The 21,753-nt window shown below is 31.1% G+C and overlaps 3 protein-coding genes across 12 annotated transcripts; 1 reads left to right on the top strand and 2 right to left on the bottom strand.

The window, feature by feature from the left end:
• Positions 1-471: 471 nt before the first annotated feature.
• Positions 472-4,648, bottom strand: LOC104645805 (beta-glucosidase 18). 2 transcript variants are annotated; one of them, XM_010318302.4, is made up of 11 exons: positions 3,921-4,648; positions 3,777-3,843; positions 3,645-3,703; positions 2,818-2,893; positions 2,636-2,710; positions 2,443-2,530; positions 2,115-2,367; positions 1,695-1,810; positions 1,340-1,589; positions 1,111-1,213; positions 472-977 (listed from the first exon to the last, which is right to left on the bottom strand). In XM_010318302.4, the coding sequence occupies exons 1-11, from the start codon at positions 4,071-4,073 to the stop codon at positions 667-669; spliced, it is 1,551 nt and encodes a 516-aa protein (XP_010316604.1). In that variant the 5' UTR covers positions 4,074-4,648; the 3' UTR covers positions 472-666. The 2 variants fall into 2 exon arrangements, with proteins under 2 accessions (XP_010316604.1, XP_025885213.1); XM_026029428.2 differs by having other exon boundaries at positions 2,636-2,707; positions 3,921-4,177.
• A 154-nt stretch (positions 4,649-4,802) lies between these two features.
• Positions 4,803-8,573, bottom strand: LOC104645804 (beta-glucosidase 18). 2 transcript variants are annotated; one of them, XM_010318300.4, is made up of 11 exons: positions 8,330-8,573; positions 8,187-8,253; positions 8,047-8,105; positions 7,024-7,099; positions 6,838-6,912; positions 6,642-6,729; positions 6,314-6,566; positions 5,913-6,028; positions 5,574-5,823; positions 5,345-5,447; positions 4,803-5,211 (listed from the first exon to the last, which is right to left on the bottom strand). In XM_010318300.4, exons 1-11 carry the CDS (start codon positions 8,492-8,494, stop codon positions 4,901-4,903), a joined length of 1,563 nt encoding a protein of 520 aa, XP_010316602.1. In that variant the 5' UTR covers positions 8,495-8,573; the 3' UTR covers positions 4,803-4,900. The 2 variants fall into 2 exon arrangements, with proteins under 2 accessions (XP_010316602.1, XP_069149821.1); XM_069293720.1 differs by having other exon boundaries at positions 7,024-7,270; positions 8,330-8,545.
• A 5,663-nt stretch (positions 8,574-14,236) lies between these two features.
• On the top strand, positions 14,237-20,389 carry LOC101258121 (vacuolar protein sorting-associated protein 28 homolog 2). 8 transcript variants are annotated; one of them, XM_069293714.1, is made up of 4 exons: positions 14,237-14,363; positions 14,458-15,096; positions 17,652-18,377; positions 20,027-20,389. In XM_069293714.1, the coding sequence occupies exons 2-3, from the start codon at positions 14,985-14,987 to the stop codon at positions 18,362-18,364; spliced, it is 825 nt and encodes a 274-aa protein (XP_069149815.1). In that variant the 5' UTR covers positions 14,237-14,363; positions 14,458-14,984; the 3' UTR covers positions 18,365-18,377; positions 20,027-20,389. The 8 variants fall into 8 exon arrangements, with proteins under 8 accessions (XP_069149815.1, XP_069149816.1, XP_069149814.1 ...); XM_069293715.1 differs by lacking the exon at positions 20,027-20,389 and adding an exon at positions 19,157-19,659; XM_069293717.1 differs by lacking the exon at positions 14,237-14,363 and adding an exon at positions 15,417-15,647 and having other exon boundaries at positions 14,968-15,096.
• The last annotated feature ends 1,364 nt before the right edge of the window (positions 20,390-21,753 follow it).

Below are 21,753 nucleotides of genomic sequence, written 5' to 3'. Positions count from 1 at the left end.
TATGTCTTTTATCTTAATATTTATTTCTCACTTAACTCGTTTGTACTTTTTATTAAATTATTTTTATTTTATTTTGGACTCTACATGTTTATATTAGTTTTATCCCGTATTTTGTTTTTGTTATAGACTTATATAGTAATCATTCAATTTGTTGATGCATAATTTTATATAACAATTGAAAATAGTACTATATATTTAAAGATTATATTCATTAAAATAACTTAATATAATACTATACGTAATTAGAATAGTGTAAAAATATTATTTTTGCTTCAATTACACAGGTAGAAGAAGTGGGGGAGCTGCTCCCTCCTATCCATTTTACTTGTCCTGTAGAGAAATTATTGATCTAAATTTTTTTCTTCGTCTTATTTTAATTGTCCTTAGTATTAATTAAAATACTCTTTTATCATTATTCAAGCTTTGTGTTGTTGGAGGCCATTTGCTCTGAATTTTACAACACAAATAATATTACTAGTTTAATGGTCCATGCATGTATTATTTTCTTCTTTTTCATCAATAAATCTGGATAATTATAATCAATTTTCAATAGAGTATTTCTGACCACTAATTTGTTTCATTACACAATAAACTGTCTTCCAACAACAGACACAGAATGAAAATAATCTTAAGAAGCCTCCGCTTTTCATCGTCTTCTCCCGGCCACTAGTTCTGGGCAGTATTTTTTTCAAGTTGTATGTTGAAGTTATACATGAGCTGTTTATACCTGGTAGCTGATAATTTTGGGGTTCTCTGAAGATTAGTATAGTTGACATAGTGAAGTCCAAATCTTAACTTATATCCATCTAGCCACTCAAAGTTGTCGAGAAGGGACCAAACAAAGTACCCCCTCACATCTGCACCATCCGTGATTGCATTTGCCAATGAATTTAAGTAGCTACGCATATAGTCCACTCTATGAAAATCGTTCAAGGTGTCTATTATTGAAGGATTCAGATTATCATTCTCAGCAATGCCTGCAACATTGCCACTTGTGTCAGTAATTGCATCCTAACAGATCCAAATGCATCTTGTTCAGGTTATTAGTTGATAAATTAAGCTATAGCTCGCTTTTATATGACAAGAATGTGAACTTTTTTTTCTTCTTACCATTTTCGGTGATGACCATTGGAGTATTGTTGAATCTGTCCTTCATGTACATCACAATTTTTTTCATCCCTTGTGGGTACAGAAAGAGCCAGTCCACTTCAGTCTGATTCATATTGAAGTTGTGGAAAATAAATAAAATTTAGCAATGCACAAAGTGCCAGTAATAGTTTGGCAGAGTGGAGGGTTAGAAGATGAGGAATGCTCAAATATTAAAGAGGAGAAAACATACAGGTTGACCAATGTAGACACCGTCTTTTTCTCTAGTATCTAAAAAGGAACCCTCTGACCAAGTTCTTCCATGTTCACATGCAGAATATAAGCAATCTTTGATATATGCAGCCGTATAGTAATTGATGCCAATGAAATCCAAGCCATAACTCAGCTTGCTCAAATCATTCTTTGAAAAGTCTGGCAGATTAGATCCCAGAATTTGTACCATTTCTTTGGGATATCTTCCTAATATAATAGGGTCTAAAAACCTGCATATATAGGGGTACTTAGTAAAAAAATAACATTTTTTCCCTCTCTTTCTGATGCACAAGAAACCAGATTCCAGTACTGAACTACTGATAAGGAAAGATTACCAGTTGACGTAGAATGACCGAGCTCTCTCAGCTGCGGCTATGTCTTCTGAGGAATTGCTAAATGGTTCAAACCATTGGGTATCCAAAGAAATTCCGATCATTCCTCCTTGTCTTTTCTGAAAAGCAGCATAAAATAGACTATATTACTGATATTTGTATGATCTTCTAATGAACTTCTACAATATACCATTTGATAGATAGAGGGGGGGAAACAGTTTCCAAGCATAATTTTCGTGCTTTAGTCTTCCAAGTATACCATTTTCCTTGTTTTACTAACCCCAAAATTCACCTTCATATCATTTACAAGCCAGAAAATAGTGTTGCACTAAAGGGGTAAACCATTTGGATTAATTCTGCAAGATCATGCGTGTTGAGAGTTGACATGGCAAATGGGAAAGGGCATAGAGCCATCGAAAGAACCTGATATCTGGTACGGTAAATACTGATAGCAGCTGCATGAGATAGGATCATATTGTGAGCTGCAATGAAGGGCTCCCTTTCTGAATCACCAGCACTACAATTCCCAAATATACCGGAGCATCGAGATGGAGGGTAAGTTCCCTCTCTATAGCCACGAACAGCCATAAGGTTAGGCTCATTGATGGTTGTCCAGTATTTGACTCTGTCCCCAAAATATTTGAAGCATATGTCTGCATAATAGCTGAAATCATCCCTGAAACACCACACAAGTTAACTTGTTCATCATATACAACTACCTTAAAAGTGTAAGATGGGAGCAGCTACTTACTGTATTCGTGAACTAAGCCAACCACCATATCTTTCCTCAAGTTCTTGTGGTATGTCATAATGTGTTAATGTGATCAACGGTTGGATCCCTGAATTTCACAGCACATAAAGAAGTTGTCTGAGCCCACAAAATTAATAACCTTTTTGCTTCATTTTGGATTTATCAAACTATTAGCAAGTGAAGCCGAATTGACCTTTCTGTAAGAGTGCATCAATAAGCTTATTGTAGTGCTCAATTCCAGCCATATTAACATCTCCAAATGTCCCTTCTGTGTCAAATTTACAACCGACAAAGGAAAAGATTGTTCAATGGAAATGACAAGAATGAGTATTTGCTGAAAATGAAGGGAAGAGACTAGTGACAGTTATAACTTACTGGGCAGAATTCTTGCCCACGAGATAGAGAAACGATAGCCATTAACACCCAAATCTTCCATGAGCTTAACGTCCTCCTGTTTCATTTTATTACCAAACATCAGAATTCTTCAATTTCATGTTTTGCACATCGACTTCTTGCTAATACACTGCATTAGTCCAACATTCATTCATTTCTGAGACACTTCGACTTGTTGCAGAACGAAAATTTTGTGCTCCCCAGTTTTGCTATTTGCAAGTTCCTTATGACTGATTAATTTGACACGAGTTTATGCCAATTTTAGATCTTAGATACTGAGAAATTTCAAAATTTGTGTCAATCATGTATGCTCTGTTGCCAGCACAAATTAGTGTGTTTCCCTTTTCTTCGCAAATGAAAAAGTTAATTCCTCATCTCCAAAAGTCTAATTTATTGTTCCTATCTAATCAGTTCATTGTTGATTTTGAGTAGGCCAAAACAGAATTTATCCGAAAACATCTAATTCATATCAATGTGGCTCACTACTATAGATCCCATTTCAACAGGATTAAAAACATGCAAGAATGTGTTCGCCTTGTGAAATAGCCAGCCTTAAATAATAAGAAGCCACTAATACTATACTATTTATCAATTGATAATGGGGCTTATAAAATTTTGTCAGACAAGTATGTCCTACTCCTACATATTATTGACCAAACCTACTCTTTCACTAAAAAAAATATCTTTCTTTTCCTTAACTGTAATGGATCAGTTGAAAAGAAAAGAAAAAGAGTTGTGTGAACCTATATACAACAACGTTTGTAGAAATTACATTAAAACGGAAAAGTCAAATGATGAATTAGGTTTACCAAATAACGATTGTAGTGATCAACAGCAACATCTCCGTTGCTTCCATCCTTAATATGACCTGCAACAACACTAACCGAAATTAATAAATTTTAAAAAGAAATTGAGATTCATTAATTTTTTTATAAGCTCACCAGCTTCGTGAGTAAAAACATCCCAATTGTTGAGACCTTTTCCATCACTGAGAATAGCTCCTTCATACTGCGGACAAAAAAAAATTGTACTCATAACAAGAATTCAGACCCCCCCAAAAAAAATCAAGTGTAGGAAGTACATACCTGGTAACAGGAAGAGGATGTTCCAAATAAGAAATTGCTTGAAGTTGAAACTTGGTTAGGATTTTTTTTGATAATATTAAGGATATCTGTTTGATGACATGATGATATTATGAAACTACAAAACAACATGCAAATTGCTATTCGACAAAACATTGCAGGAAAAATAGAGAGAAGTGGTAGCTAGTATTTCTCTTTCGAGCTCAGAGAAATAGGCATAAAGAATAATAGCACGCTTTTGCTTTATTAATAGAAAAAAATGCTTAATTTCTCCCGTCCATTTTGAATATGATTTCATATATAGGAATAATAAATATTATCTCTTCTTCCTACTGTTACTCTTTTTATTCCATTTTGATTATTACTACTTTAATATAAAAATTCAAGATTAGAGTATTCTTTTAGCATTAAAGAACAAAATGATCAAAATCTCAAAAATAATACTTGCTCCATTTCAATTCATTATATAATTTTTGTTTATGTGTATTGTTTATCCAGCTTTGGGTTGGAAGACTTTTGCTTTGAATTATATAGCCTTAGTGACTAAATATCAAATGGACAGAAAAATAATCGCTAGGTCAATTGTCCATGCATGTATAGCAGTTTATAATTTTCTACTTTGTTACATCTGAGCCATTAATCTATCAGGGTAATAAGATTTTTATAGGGCCATTCTACTAACTGTCAATTCTATAACTGCACCATTTAACAAAGTATATTAGTACAAAAATATAATTCAAATGGTTGCTCTCTCTTGAACTTCATTTTTTATTATGCTAGACTTTGGACTTCCCTATATTATGGAGTTATTGTAGATTCTAGTTAGCTTGGGTCTCTACGCCAAGAAGTTATATATAGACTAGCATTCAAATATGAGACAACCTCTTCCAACAGAATGTTTCTGTGTAATTAACAAATCTTGTTTAAATGATTACAGTCCCACTGGAGTGAAAATAATATTTACTTTCCATCATCTTCTCCTACTAGTTCTGGGCAGTATTTTTTTCGAGTTGTATGTTGAAGTTATACATGAGCTGTTTATACATGGTAGCTGATAATTTTGGGGTTCTCTGAAGATTAGTATAGTTGACATAGTGAAGTCCAAATCTTAACTTATATCCATCTAGCCACTCAAAGTTGTCGAGAAGGGACCAAACAAAGTACCCTCTCACATCTGCACCATCCGTGATTGCATTTGCCAATGAATTTAAGTAGCTATGCATATAGTTCACTCTATGAATATCGTTCAAGGTGTCTGTTATTGAAGGATTCAGATTATCATTCTCAGCAATGCCTGCAATGTTACAAGTTGTGTCAGTGGATGCATCCCAACAGATCCAAATGCATCTTGTTCAGGTTATTAGTTGATTAAGTAAACTATATCTCGCTTTTAAATGACAAGAATGTGAAATTTCTTTTCTTCTTACCATTTTCGGTGATAACCATAGGAGTATTGTTGAATCTGTCCTTCATGTACATCACAATTTTTTTCATCCCTTGTGGGTACAGAAAGAGCCAGTCCACTTCAGTCTGATTCATTTTGAAGTTGTTGAAAATAAATAAAATTCAGCAATGCACAAGTGCCAGTAATAGTTTGGCATAGTGGAGGGTTAAAAGATGAAGAATGCTTAAATGTTAAAAGAGGAGAAAACATACAGGTTGACCAATGTAGACACCGTCTTTTTCTCTCGTCTCAAAAAAGGAACCCTCTGACCAAGTGTTTCCATGTTCACAGGCAGAATATAAGCAATCTTTGATATATTTAGCCGTATAGTAATTGATGCCAATGAAATCTAGGCCATAACTCAACTTGCTCAAATCATTCTTTGAAAAGTCTGGCAGATTAGATCCCAGAATTTCTACCATTTCTTTGGGATATCTTCCTAATATAATAGGGTCTAAAAACCTGCATAGGGGTGCTTAGTAAAAAATAATCTCTTTCTGATGCACAAGAAACCAGATGGTAGTACTGAACTATTGACAAGGAAGGGTTACCAGTTGACGTAGAACGAACGAGCTCTCTCAGTTGCAGCTATGTCTTCTGGGGAATTGCTGAATGGTTCATACCATTGGGTATCCAAAGAAATTCCAATCATTCCTCCTTGTCTTTTCTGAAAAGAAGCATAAAATAGACTAGGTTATATTCTACTAAACTTTTAATATGCCATTTGATAGATAGAGGAGGAAGTATTTTCCAAGCTTAAATTTTCGAGCTTTAGTCTTTTATGTAAACCATTTTCCTGTTTGACTCCCCCAAAATTCACCTTCATATCATTTACAAGCCAGAAGATAGCGTTGCACTAAAGGGGTAATCCATTTGGACTAATTCTGCAAGATCATGCTGTGTTGACAGTTGACATGGCGATGGTGAAAGGGCATAGATCCATCGAACAAACCTGATATCTGGTACGGTAAGTGCTGACAGCAGCTGCATGAGATAGGATCATATTGTGAGCTGCAATGAAGGGCTCCCTTTCTGAATCACCAGCACTACAATTCCCAACTATACCGGAGCATCGACTTGGAGGGTAAGTTCCTAGTCTATAGCCACGAACAGCCATAAGGTTAGGCTCATTGATGGTTGTCCAGTATTTGACTCTGTCCCCAAAATATTTGAAGCATATGTCTGCATAATAGCTGAAATCATCCCTGAAACACCACACAAGTTAACTTGTTCATCATATACAAACTACCTTAAAGTGTAAGATGGGAGCAGCTACTTACTGTATTTGTGAACTAAGCCAACCACCATATCTTTCCTCAAGTTCTTGTGGTATGTCATAATGTGTTAATGTGATCAACGGTTGGATCCCTGAATTCACAGAACATAAAGAAGTCGTCTGAGCCCCCTATTAACTTTTTTGCTTCATTTTGTATTTATAAATATCTTAAAACTATTAGCAAGTGAAGCCGAATTGACCTTTCTGTAAGAGTGCATCAATAAGCTTATTGTAGTGCTCAATTCCGGCCATATTAACATCTCCAAATGTCCCCTCTGAGTCAAATTTACAACCGACGAAGAGAAAGATGGTTCAATGTAAATGACAATTAGTAGTATTTGCTTAAAATGAAGGGAAGAGATCGACTAGTGACAGTTATAACTTACTGGGCAGAATTCTGGCCCACGAGATAGAGAAACGATAGCCATTAACACCCATATCTTCCATGAGCTTAATGTCCTCCTGTTTCATTTTACTACCAAACATCAGAATTCTTCAATTTCATGTTTTACCCATCTACTTCTAGCTAATACACTTCATTGATCTAACATTCCTTCATTTCTGAGACACTTTGACTTGTTGCAGAACAAAAATTGTGCTCCCCAGTCTTGCTATCTTGCAAGTTCCTTGTGACTGATTAATTTGACAGAAGTTTATGCCAATTTTAGATCTTAGATACTGAGAAATTTCTAAATTTGTGTCAATCATGTATGCTCTGTTGCCAGCACAAATTAGTGTGTTTCCTTTTTCTTCGCGAATGAAAAAGTTAAATTTTGATCAATCTCCAAAAGTGTCACAAATTGTTCAAGCATAGCTACTTCCTATCTAATCAGTTTATTGTTGATTTTGAGTAGGCCAAAACAGAATTTATCCGAAAACATCTAATTAATATCAATGTGGCTCACTACTATAGATCCCATGTGAACAGGATTAAAAACATGCAAGAATGTGTTTGCCTTGTGAAATAGCCAGCCTTAAATAATAAGAAGCCACTATATTATATATCAATTTATAGTGGGGCTTATAAAAAGAAATGAATTGCCCACTTGTCAGACAAGTATGTCCTACTCGTACATATTATGGACCAAACCATTATTAACCTACTCTTTTTTTTAAAAAGGAAATATTCTTCTTTTTTTTTTGTTTAAAAAATAATAATTTTTTTTATAACATTTTAATTTTAACTTTTTCACGATCATAAGATTAAAAGGCAATTTAGTATATTTGACATAACTTTAATTTTAAACTATAAGATTAAAAAAAAACTTTTATGAAACGGATGGAGTATTTCTTTTCGTTAGCTGTATTGGATCAGTTCAAAGAAAAGAAAAAAGAGTTGTGTCCTATAAACAAGAATGTTCGCAGAAATTACATTAAAAAGGAAAAGTCAAATGATGAATTAGGTTTACCAAATAACGATTGTAGTGATCAACAGCAACATCTCCATTGCTTCCATCTTTAATATGACCTGCAACAACACTAACCAAAATTAATAAAAAAATTTTAAAAAAAGAAATCGACTAATAGAAATTGAATTTTATAAGCTGACCAGCTTGGTGAGTAAAAACATCCCAATTGTTGAGACCTTTTCCATCACTGAGAATAGCTCCTTCATACTGCGGACAAAAAAAATTGTACTCATAACAAGAATTCAGACCCCCCCAAAAAAAATCAAGTGTAGGAAGTACATACCTGGTAACAAGAAGAGGATGTTCCAAATAAGAAATTGCTTGAAGATGAAACTTGGTTAGAATTTTCTTTGATAATATTAAGGATCTCTGTTTGATGACATGATGATAATGTGAAACCACAAAACAACATGCAAATTGCTATTTGACAAAACATTGCAGGAAGCATAGAGAGAAGTGGTAGCTAGTATTTCTCTTTCAAGCGCAGAGAAATAGGCATAAAGAATAATAGCACGCTTTTTCTTTATTAATACAAAAAATGTAATGTACTATATAAAATAAAAGACATAATACACGTATAAGACTTTAAATTTAATTTCAAATTTTAATTTTTAATTCTAATTTTTATAATGCACAAACAGACAACTTTAACTATTCAACTTTTTAGTAAATAAACACATGAGTCATACATGCCACAATACACATAGGATACCATGTAGGACAAAAAATGACATGTAGGACATGTGTGTTTATTTGTTCAATTTTATACAAATTTAAGTATCTACTTGTACACATCCTCAAAATTGAAGGGCATAAATTTGATTTAAATTCAAGTTAAAAGGATATATTTATAGTATGCCTAAATTATATGGGCTAAAGAGAGAAGCAATAACTTTTTTTTGCTTCAAAATTCAAATACTCACGTGCAAACTTGGACCTCCTATTTTACTTGTCACGTGTTTATTAAAACTAATTAATTTAAAATATTATATTTGTTTAGAGAAAAGACTTAAAGTGACATTTGAATTTGTCCAAAAATTTCCTATTACCCCTAAATTATTCCGAATATATATTATTACATCATTTTTGGATTAATTTCAAATTTTAAATGGCAAGTGTAATCACACACCAATCATTGTGTGACACGTGTTAATTCAATTTGAAATATTATTTTCTTTTCATTTAAGTTTTTCTTTATTTTTTTATCTTACTTTTTGACTTATTTTGGTTTTATTATTTTAATTTTAATTTCATTTCAATTTTTAATTCATCTTCCATCCCATTTTTCAAGCTCCCTCCATTTTTTTCTTTATTTCTTCTTCTTCACCTCTCACCCTCACCTACCCCACACCCATATCAAGTTGAACCTTTCCATTTTCTTTCTCTTTTCTTCTTTATATTTGATCAAATTTCTTACTTTCCAAAACTATACCATTTTCTAGACTTTGTTAAGTTATTGATAACAGAACTAATTATTTTTCTAAGAAAGATCAAAATCTCGAATGTATCACAATTTATCTCATTTTCATATAAATTCAAAACTAGAAATGATAATTTTGAAAGCATAAGAATTCTCCGAAAATTGAAAAAGTTTAATTGAAATTCGAATAAAAAACTAAATAATGCCTAATAATCATCTTGAAATTTAATGGGTTTATCACATTGTTCGAAATGTATTATAATATGTAGATATAATTTTAAAATTGAAGAGAACTGAACTAATAGTAGAATAAAAGAGAGGTGTAGTTGTGATAAAAAGTGACATTGAAAGTGAAATTTCGAAGAAGAGTGAAGAAAAAAAAGAAAAATAATAATGAGAAAAAGTTAAAATAATAAGAAATATAAAAATATATATTTTTATAGTAAACTTTTTGTAAAAATAAAATTATATTCGTTTTTTCAGTTTGTTCACGTTCTTTAAGAGAGTGTATATACTCTCCATGCCAGGTGAACAAAAAATGATGTAAAAATATCATTTCAGGATTGTTTAGGGGATAATAGGACACTTGCATAGTTTAGATGTCTTTTCAAAAATTTGGGACAACTTCAGGTATCACTTTAAATCTTTTCTCTATTTGTTTATTATAGTGAAAGCCTATTACATGAAATTCAACATGTATTTCATCTTTGAATATCATTAATAATAAATCTTCTCTCGTCTTCCTACTATTTCTCTCTTTATTCCATTTTAATTTGAAAATCATACTATAGAAATTCAAGGAATAACTCTTTTTAAAAATGTTCAAATCTTAAAAAATAAGAGTCAATTTCCCAAATAGTCACTCAAGTTAAAGAAATTGTTTTAAAACATTATTTATGTTTCATTTATGATCAAAATATCACTATTTTCCTCCAAATATACTTGACAATTTAAAAGTATTACTCTCTCCTATTTGGCATGACATGTCATTAAGTTCTTTTTTTAATAATAGACTAATTTAATTCATTAAACTCATTTAACTAAAATGATGATCATATTGTTTTTAATTTTTTATTTAATTCATTAAGAATAAATTTTTATACTTAAAATCTTTTATCATAATTAATTTTTTTTTTATGTTATGCAAAATGCGTTTTTAAAATGTACTATAATCTCATCAATTTTAAATACTAATAAATGCATACATTCAAAAATATTGATAAACAAATCACTCATGAACGCTGTTTTACTTTAATTAATCATAAATTGTATAATAAATCAATAATATTAAAGATCGATTATTTATTAAAAAATAATCATTTGGGTGCTTTGAAATCCATATATACTTATAATATCTTTTTTAAAAAAGAAAATAGTAAGAAAATAATATTTATATAAAATAATTTTTTTATCTTTATTTATTAGTATAGTAATCTCATATAATATGTATACTATCGAATTAAATTAGTAAATTCAATTAATTATTAGTTTATTTATTGATGTTTAATTGTATGAAAAGTTATAATATAATATAATATAGAATAAAAAAATAAAAATAAAACTAAAATTAAAAAAAAGTTAAATAATAATATTCTTTTTCTTACCAGGTTTTTTGTCAACTTTACAAACTTATCTAAATATTTTTATTAAAAAATTGTTTAAAATTTTCAAATAATTTAGTTAGGAATTTTAAAATTATTAGGTAGCAATTGCACACAATGATTTTCCATTGAATTTTGTTTGGTGACAATATATAAAGTTGTTAGACTCTTTAAATTACTTTCCTTATAATCTTCATAAATTCTCATGTAATTTATATATTTATTTTGTAGAGACATAAGTTTGATGAATTAAATAGATCTATTATTTTTCTTAAAATGATTAATTAATGGTAGGGCTTATCAACTAGAATTTAAGGAGACTTTTGAGGTATTTAGTATTTCTAATGGATTAAAAATATAATGTTATTCACTTACTTATTCTTTTTTTTCAAAAAACAATATCGGAAGCATCAATTGCAAAATATACAATTAATATTATTGTAATAATTAATTGACCTTTGATATTATTGATTTATTCTACAACTTATGATTAATTGATATAAATTAACGTTAATGAGTGATATGTATGTAAATATTTTTTTCAATGTATGTGTTTATAAGTATTCAAAATTAATAAAATTATAATACATTTTAAAAATGTATTCTTCATAACATAAAAAATAAAAAGTTTAATTATGATAAAATATTTTAAGTATGAAAATTTATTCTTAATAGATTAAAATAAAGTAAACTAATATGATCATTATTTTAGTAAAATGGATTTAATGAATTAAATTAGTCTATTATTAAAAATGACTTTAATGACATATCATGCCAACTAGGAGAGAGTGATGATTTTAAAGTGTCAAGTATATTTGGAGAAAAATAGTAATAATTGAATGCTATTTTGATCCTAAATGAAACATAAATGATGTTTCAAGGCAATTCTTTTAATTTGAATGACAATTTAAAAAATTGACTCAGAAAATAATACTCGCTGTGTATGGTTTATCAAGCGCTGTGTTGGAAGACTTTTGCTTTGAATTGTATAGCCTTAGTGGCTAAATATCAAATGGACAAAAAAATAATCGCTAGGTCAATTGTCCATGCATGTATAGCAGTTTACAATTTTCTGCTTTGTCACATCTGAGTCATTAATCAATCAAGATAATGAGATTTTTATAAGCTGAGAAAAAAGGGCCATTCTTTTTGTGTGTTGCAATTGTCTTCATTTTTTTTTTTTAGTTTGAATTTACATTAAAAAAGGTTCATTAAGGTGTTTCTCTATTAAAATATTCATAAACAAAACTTGAATACGAAATTAATTCATGAGATGTATCGACAATCACTTATACTTTTCAAAACTTTTTATTAGTTCTTTAATGTGGTGTTATTGTAATATTTATATTCGATTACTTTATGTGGGTTCCTCAGGCGAGAATCTTGGATGATTTTTTTATTTTGTCATTGTTATTGATTAGGTATATATGAATAACATTTTAATAAAAAAATATGGGCAATTAAGGAAGAAAAATAATTGTGTGATACTGAAAAAGTCACAAAAGTCAATGTGAGGATTAGATAGGAAAAAAAGATATGGAACATATAATTATACCTACCGACTAAATGTCGTTTTCTAATTTCTTTTTCTTTCTTCTTCGAGGAATATTATTATTATTATTATTATTATTATATTCAATATTTAAGTTATGCTTTTTCCATTCAAATTCGCATCGAAATAAAATATTTTGGTTTTTATTTTTAAAGGTTAAATCTAAAAGGCTGAAACTTCTGATAAAAGAAAAATATACCTTTTGTAATAATTTTTTTACAATTAAATTGATATTTTATTTGGCTTAGTGATTATATCGAAATTTGACATGAAATTAAATAGCTGATAATTATAGGGTTCTCAACCAGTCAAATATTAATCAATCGTTTAATTAAAAAATTAAAAATAATAATTTTTATATTTTATGAATTATTTTGTTCTGCATATCATAGTAAGTACTTATTTTATCATAAAGGTGGAATTTGTGGCGTCAACCCATCGGATTTATCGTTTTTCTAATTTCTTCTCTCGCCGAGTGTGAAAGATTACCTTTTGATTTACCAGAAGCAGAAGAAGAATTAGTAGCAGGGTATCAAACCGAATATTCTGGTATCAAATTTGGTTTATTTTACATTGCTTCATATCTGAATCTACTAGTTTCTTCATTATTTGTAACAGTTCTTTACTTGGGAGGTTGGAATCTTTCTATTCCGTACATATTTGTTCCTGATATATTTGGCATAAATAAAGGAGGTAAAGTCTTTGGAACACTAATTGGTATCTTTATCACATTAGCCAAAACTTATTTGTTTTTGTTCATTCCCATTGCAACAAGATGGACTTTACCGAGGCTGAGAATGGACCAACTATTAAATCTTGGGTGGAAATTTCTTTTACCGATTTCTCTTGGTAATCTATTATTGACAACCTCGTCCCAACTTCTTTCAAAAATTATTTTATCTCAATTTATAATATTTTTTCTATATCACATTTCACCAACCTAACGACATATATTATCTAACCATATAAAAATTAAAGAGTCAAATAAAAAGTGCTCATAATTGATTGGTGAAATTGCGAGTTCACCCAATTAGGTGGAAACAAGCAACTAATCACTTGCCTTTAGGTTTAGTTAGGTATAAAGTAGCATTTCTTGTCCATTTATACTCTTTTTATATCTTATCAAATAATATAGATAATAATATCTACAACATAGTTTTTGTAAATTTGTTGTCTTAGACATTTTATAATGTATTTAATTAGCTATAAAAGCTTCTCACTCATAATAAACATAAGTTAAAAGTACTTCAAAATTTTAAAAGTTTCCACTTAAATTAAAATATAGGAAGTATTAAGTATTTGAGAAGTAAAATTATTTTTTTACGAATCTAATTACAAATTTTAACTTTTTTTTAAAAAAAGGACATAAATTACACCTTATAGTTAATTACAAAATTAATTTACACACTTTAATTTTAGAGGCTATCAGCCCCTTCCCTTTAATGAATATTTGATATAATTTTAAAGGGATAAAACTAAGAAAGGTAATTAAATGAAATAGCTCCCCTTTCAGTTATTTTTTTTAAAAGGTAAAATATCGACCAGTTTGCTATATTAGGCCCATTAATTGTATAAAAAAAATTTCCCAAAACAAAACCCTTTTTTTTCACTCCCTCCCCCCACCCCTATATTATACAATCTTTCTTCTTTTCTTTCTCCACAATTTCAATTTCAATTTCAAATATCCAACTTCTCTAGCATGCATGTCCTTGCGATTTTTCAAAAGTATTTCATTAATTTCTAGGTATCGCCTAAAACTCATCTCACATTATCAATGTTTGTTAATATTTTTGAATTTCTTAAAAATACTTTTTCACTTCACTTCTTAATCCCTTCAGATTTTTGGTTCGAACAATGGATGTCCAATCTCTATCGAAGAGATTCACGAGAGGTATACTATTCCATGTCGGAAATAATGTTGAACACCCATTATTTTTCTTTGAGAACTTGGCATAAAGCTGCTGATCTCTCAAAGTCTGGAGCACTATCTTCAAATGCTGCTCATGCTCACTCCGGCTCCGCGAGTATACCAATATGTCATCAATGAAGATGATAACAAATGAATCAAGGTATGGCCTGAACACACATGTCATCAAGTCCATAAAAGCGGCTGGGGCATTAGTCAACCCAAAAGACATCAGATAACAAGAGTATTTTGGACCCAATAAGTGGATGGAAAGAATATTTTTGAGCCAATAAGTAGATGTAGGATAATTTTATATCATTTTAAATACTTTAAGGATAATTTTATATTATTTTAAATACTTTGAGGATACTTTTAGACCCTTTTCCATTTAAAAATATTACTAGTATATAATATAAGGAGATGTATGAAAAAAAATAAAAGTGTACACGCAACCTGTGTATGTCGCAAGCAAAAGAGTACAGAGACAATACCCCTTTCTCTCTCTTATTCTTGATTACCTGCAACACTCTTCCCATTATTCAAAGTCCCGTCTTTCACCTTCTTCTTTACCGTAAGTCTTTTCTCCTTACTCTTTTTATCTCGTATTTACTCACCAAACTTTATTATTTGTTTCTTCAATTTCTTGAGATATATCTTTCCATGTTGTTAATTTTAGGGTAATTTTTAATATTTTTACTGATCCAATACATATAAACAACAATGGATGTGATTGAATCCGTAGCTAAGGGCTAGATCCGTATCTTTAAGCATGTTTGTTCTAACCAGAGATTTCCAGCTCTATCTCTGTATCATGTTTATGGAGGATTTTAGTATTTAATTAGTAATAATAATATGATCTGTGTAAGAAGGGGCTTTATTTTGTTTGCTCAGATTGCTTTTGAACGATGTTGCTCGGACTCTACAAAATGTCAATGGGTACATGTTGGATCCTTTGAAAATAGTGCTTTTTTGAAGGATAAGATATGGGTGCCGTTGAAGTGTCTGAGCAACATAGGTTTTGATGGATTGTCTTACTCATCCTTACGGCTTACTGCTCTTTTTTTAAATCGGAAGCTCAGATTTTTATTGTTGCATATCCCATTTGGAGGACTATTAGCTCGGGTAATGTATTTTTTCCTTGAAGAAATTTAAGCAGAACCAGATGAAACAAGCATATGAAATATGTATTTTTGAAATGCTGATGTTAAAGATGGATATGTGGAATTGATAAGACAAAATGTATAAAGTAATAATGTAATGCTGAAAGATTGATGAAGATATGTAGAAGGTACAAATTGATCAAGGTGTTCTTATGTTTTACCCATACTCATGGAAAAAATGGAGGAAAAGAGGAGAAAATAGAGCTGAATAGAGAAGTAGACTCATATAGCTGGCCCCAAGTAGTGAGTAAGGTGTGCATTAAGTTGATCTTATTTGTATAACAACATTTATCCATATCTCCTTACATGTGCCTGTTTTTTTTACTTGCATTTGGTTCGTGACATCAGATGTATTTGCTTGTGGTTAGGTTTTCCACTATTTTACTACATTGTTTGATTTATTTCAAAATTTCTATTAGTTTTTCTTCTCTCTGGAACTGATTTATAGGATTGTTCTTTCTGTTGACAGTGTAACATTAGGGTAAGAAGTGAGGATGTACCAAAACAGGAGAGGGGAGAAAGTAAAGGGGTAGAAGTGAGGACAGAAAAAGGAATCAGAGAGAGAGAGAAGAGAAAAATAAGAATGAAATATAGGAACAGAGCTAGATCAATTCAATTCAAACATAGTAAGAAAAGGTTATATTTATTGTGTTTTGAACTTCCCAGATCTCACTTACACTGGGTATGTTGTTGTTTGTTGTCTGATGAACTTTTGATAAGTTGGAATTCCCAATGCATTTAAAACTTATCTCTGAAGTCTAATAAGAAGATAATTATAATGTCAGTAGACCAGACTTAAATCTAACCAATTAAGAGAACACAATGGTAAAGGGTACACACTAATCTAAAAAATAGCTAAGCATAATCTCACAGCTAAATGATGAATATTAGTTGGAGAAAGGTCTTTATCTACAATCAGAGATAGAGTTTCAATTGTTTCAGTAGATTTGACCTTTTCAGGACTCCGTACGATATATAAGGCAGTTTTATTTTGTTTAGCTGAAATGAATTTGATATAAGGCTCAAACATGACAGGGGGAATTTTTTTGTTAGTTACTTGTATATGTATACCTTTTCACGATGTTGGACTGTTATTGTTACATTTTCCTCCTTTCACTCTGTTTGTAAAGGATTTAATACTCTTAAACCTTGTGTTGTATTCGGAGGTAAGGCCCAGCCCCCCTTCTTGTATTTGTCTATTGATGTATACACCCCAGATAGCCAGGGATGAAATTATAAAAAATAAATAATCTGACACAGCAATTTGTCTCTACTCATTCCCTTCTTTCGCCCCCCTTCTCCATCTTTCATTTCTCGCTAACTCTCCAATCTTATTTTTGATGAAGACTTATTTTTCTGTCTTCCTCTCGTAGTCTTCTTTCTTTATTTATTTCTCATTTTTTTTCCTGGTTTCAACTTCCTTTCTGTCTTCCTCTTCTGATAAACTGAGATAATTCCATGTAGTTTTAACTCCTGTATTTTCACTTGAGATGCTTTCTGCATGTTAATCAAACTTGACCTCTTGAGGGAACTTTGGGACTAGAAACTATCGGAGAGAAATATAATATCTATTGCTGGGGACGTATTGTCTGTCACCCATTTCTGGGATGGTAACTGTATTTGTCATTATTCGGAATACTGGGATCCCAAATAAATTTGTCTAGGATGTCTATTGAACTGGTCCTTTTCACCTCGCAATGGTGATCTTTTTTTCATTTAGTTTAGTAGACTGACAAATTTATTTTAAGCTATCATATCTGAGGGAAATTCTATATGTGCTGTTCTTTGAAGTTTGAACTTTTGTGCACTTTTCAATTAAATGAATCTACACTATATCCAATTGGTAAATTCTATTTCCAAATATCTGTATGGAGGTTAGCGCCTACAAGTCTGATCACTGTAATTAAAAGATATTTGTTAGTTGTAGATTGGCATATTGTAACAGTAGGGCATAATGTTCTTGCAGTGACAAAGACTAGCATCTTTGCGCGTGTCCCATCCTCTTCTCCAACCTTTTTGACAAAGGTCAAAATATTGTTGCCAACTCCCATGGAGGTTAAACTATGGAATGATAAGCGGGAAAGAGAAATGTACGAAAACTTTGCAGAGCTCTTTGCTATAATAAAGGCAACCGAAAAGCTCGAGAAGGCTTATGTTCGTGACATCATTTCACCAGCTGAATATGAAGCTGAATGCCAGAAGTTGATTGCTCATTTCAAAACTTTATCTTCCACGTTGAAAGATACCGTACCTAGCATTGAGCGATTTCATGACACCTACAAAATGGATTGCCCTGCTGCCTTAAACCGGCTTGTGACCTCTGGGGTGCCTGCCACTGTGGAGCACCGTGCCGCCGCTGCTACATCATCTGCATCCTCAGCTTCTGTTGTGGCTGAGTGTGTGCAGAACTTCATCACTGCGATGGACTCTTTGAAGCTGAATATGATTGCTGTAGACCAGGTCCATCCCCTTTTGTCAGACCTATCATCTTCCCTTAATAAACTTTTAATACTTCCATCTGATTTTGAGGGGAAGACAAAGATGAGAGAGTGGCTCTCAAGGCTGTCAAAAATGGGAGCTGCAGATGAGTTGACAGAACAGCAGGCCCGTCAACTCCATTTCGATCTTGAATCATCATACAATTCTTTCATGGCGGCACTGCCCTCTGCTGGAACTTAATTGCTTATTTCAGGTGATATGTTTGTACATATGTGGCTGAATTCTTGTTTTTTTCCTACAAAGTTTATACTACATATGATGCTTTATTTGGTCGAAGTGCTGATTGACGAGGATTCAGAAAAGAGTCTTGTAATTTATGGAACTTGTGTCTGGTGGTTCCATTTTATTCAATGAACTCAGCCCCAGACAAGATGCTTATTTGGTTTGCATATCTTTTCTTTTTGTTACATTAATCATATTACAAGGAAATATTGAGCTGTTAGATATGCTTTTGTAAATTTAAGTGGAAATTTTGATGTAAAACTTAGTTCCATGGTATTAAATCAACTCAAGAAATATCACATTTGTTATTTTGGTTATCTTTGGCTTCCCTCATATTTTGAACTTGGGTTAAAGAAGGGTCTGGATTCATAACGATAGTGTCATTGTCTTGCTAATATTCTCAACAAGAGTATTCTAAGAAATTGTTAAATTGAAAGATCTGGTGCTTTCAGTTGATTAGGCAAGCTTTGTGGCAGTTTATTCAAGTCACTCTATGCTTGTGAAATGTGATACAAAAACGTGCTGTCTGATATGTGGTTCAGCTTCCTCAAACTTTAAGCTTTGAAGTATTTTGACAGCAGAATCCGAAATGTCAGTTATCAGCATTAGTATGTGGATAAAACTTTCCTGGTTTATCCTGTATTCTCTTCATCTGCTACTTAGGAGTATTTGCACAACTAGTGTGTGGAATGATGTTAAACTTTTGTCTCGATTTTCAAAGCTTTTGCTAATATATAGTCCCATTGGCAGGACTTCTCCTCCTTCATTATGATGTGATTTACCTCAAAACTTTAATCCATTTCAAGTGTATCTGCATACCAGAAAAGAAGGGATTTTTGCTTCGCGTAATAGTTCAATTTCTGTGTTTGATGAATTGTAACTTGAATATAAAAGAATTTAACTAGAGATTTGAATAATTTGTTTGGGATGGATGCTTTCTCCCTATCTTAGCATTAGTAAATGGATGGGCCGTCCTATCCATCTTATGGTCGTCCATACAGGCTTTGTGTTGGGTATTTGCCCTAATTTCTTAAGTAAATTCGCCATATTTGGCTAGTCTTTTTTTTTTTAGGAAAAAGTTTAGGACTGTATAAATAGGAATTCGTTTCTTCTAACATAGTAGTATTCACAATATAGTTCTTGAGACTTTGAGATTTTTGTTATTGCTTGTGTGAATCTCTTTGTATTCCGAATATTTCTTTGTATATTTTTTATTATTATATTATACAGTGGATTGTTCATTTCCCAAACCACATTAAGTTTGTATCTTATGGTATATTTCTCGTTTGTCTTGTTACTCGTAGTTTCTCCAGGTCTGTTGGTTAGATTTTGCATGACAGCTAATTATTTCGGTTCCAATACTCGGAGCCGTAGGAAACTCATGAAAGTCTGAAACACTTGTTTGAACCTCCAATGATAGGCTTCTGTAGTCCTTTAAAGGCTGGCCAATTATTTTAAATGATCCATACCATTAAACCAGTAAATTAAAGAGCACTTGCAAAGTTTGATTTTACATCAGTTGGTTCTTATCTTTTGATTTAATCTTTTACAAGGTTTTTTTTTTCTATAGTATGACTCAGCCCAAGTATTAATTTCACGACCATTAACTGTGAATTGCAGATCCATATATCGTAAGGGGTCCAGATACGTAGCTACAATATTAGGCCAAACAGCTAGGAATATGTAATGAAGCTGCTGTCTCAGTCCCTAGCTATTTACTTTCATTCAAAGTTAATAACTACAAGACACTGGTCTGGACCACTTACCATCAACATGTTAACTATTTGTGTTCCTTTTGTGAGCAGCTAGAGGAGAAGTAGATGATCATCAACAGTGAAACTAATTGTACTATAAAAAGTGGGGAGACTATCGATTAATGCATTTGTACTACTTTGTGTTTTATGTCATTCTGGTCGTCTATTTGATTTGTTTGTCTATTCATTAGCTAAAAAACAACTTTACATGAATTACTCTTTCCTTTCACTTTTATTCGTTCTATTGCACGCTTCTTAACAATAATAATTGATTATGAGAATTTTAATTACCATAATATTCATATTTTTGGAGAACAAATAATTAATGCTGAAGGTAAAATAAGAAACATTTAATCTTTTCTTGGTATGTTCAAAGTTGACTAGTAAAGTTAAATTATTTTATAATAGTAATCTAAGTTAAAATGAACGGAAAGAGTATCTTAAATTTTGTCAGACGACTTTTTAGATGTTCTGGTAATATCATTTTTTCTTCATATTTAGTACTAACAACACATCCATTTTCAAAATATTCTATTCCTCTTCATTTTCTACATATAACTTGAGCAAGAAAAACAAAAGACATGAAGACGGTATAGAACTTTTGTGATCTTTAATGTGTTATGATATTCCATGACTACAGACTGCAGGCGGATCAATATCATGTTAAACGAGTTTTGAGTATAAAATGATTTCATTTTTTTTTATATCAATAAAAAAATGGAAAAAGACCTAAAGTACCTTTGGAGTATTGAAAATGGTATAAAATTACCCTTCATCCACATATTGGCTTCAAAATGCCTTTTTCATCAACCTATTGGTTCCAAAATACCCTTGTCATCCACCTTTGTGTTCAAAATTGACCACTTTTTTAATTGTTTTAAAATTAAACTCTTTAAATATTTTTTAAAATATTTGGCGTTCAACTATTGGTTATAATTTTAATTTATTAATATAATTTATGAACCAACCCAATACCCACTCATTACTAGTTAAACCTTACCCAATTAATAATCCAATTATAATATCAAAATCGTCATAAAAACTACTAAAACACGATGAATTTATAGATACCTAAAAATGACATTCAAAATTATTCGAGTCCGAATCGAAGCCCCAATTAAATTTAGGTTGAGCCGCTTATTTAGGAGGACACTTTCTTTCAAAATTGAATTAGAAATTTATGATTAAAGGTCAAGAAGTATATACATCCCAAATTAATTCATGCACTTTTTTTTAAATATAATTTGATAAATATTTATGATTTGTTTTAAAACCTTTAATATATTATTTTGAAAAAAAAGTTAACTACGAAGTAACATCACATAATTGAGACGTAAGAATAATTAAGATGAACATAGTCAAACTTTTAAGTTTATCGTTGATATTTAATTAGCCACTTGAATGTATGATAATTTACTTCTATAATTTTTAAAAACACCAATTGGTAGTAGCTAGCATTAATAATGTGACAGGTTTATTAATTTAGAGGGATTTAGTTAGTAATGGGTGGGTAGTTGATTGATTTATAAATTATACTAACAAGTTAAATTATAACAAATTGTTGAGCGTCACGTATTTTAAAAAATATTTAAA

The sequence above is a fragment of the Solanum lycopersicum genome, chromosome 2 (assembly GCF_036512215.1).
Source record: "Solanum lycopersicum chromosome 2, SLM_r2.1".
NCBI classification, from domain to species: Eukaryota; Viridiplantae; Streptophyta; class Magnoliopsida; order Solanales; family Solanaceae; genus Solanum; species Solanum lycopersicum.
Note: the sequence above shows the minus strand (reverse complement) of the source record. Positions and strands in the feature narration are given on the sequence as shown.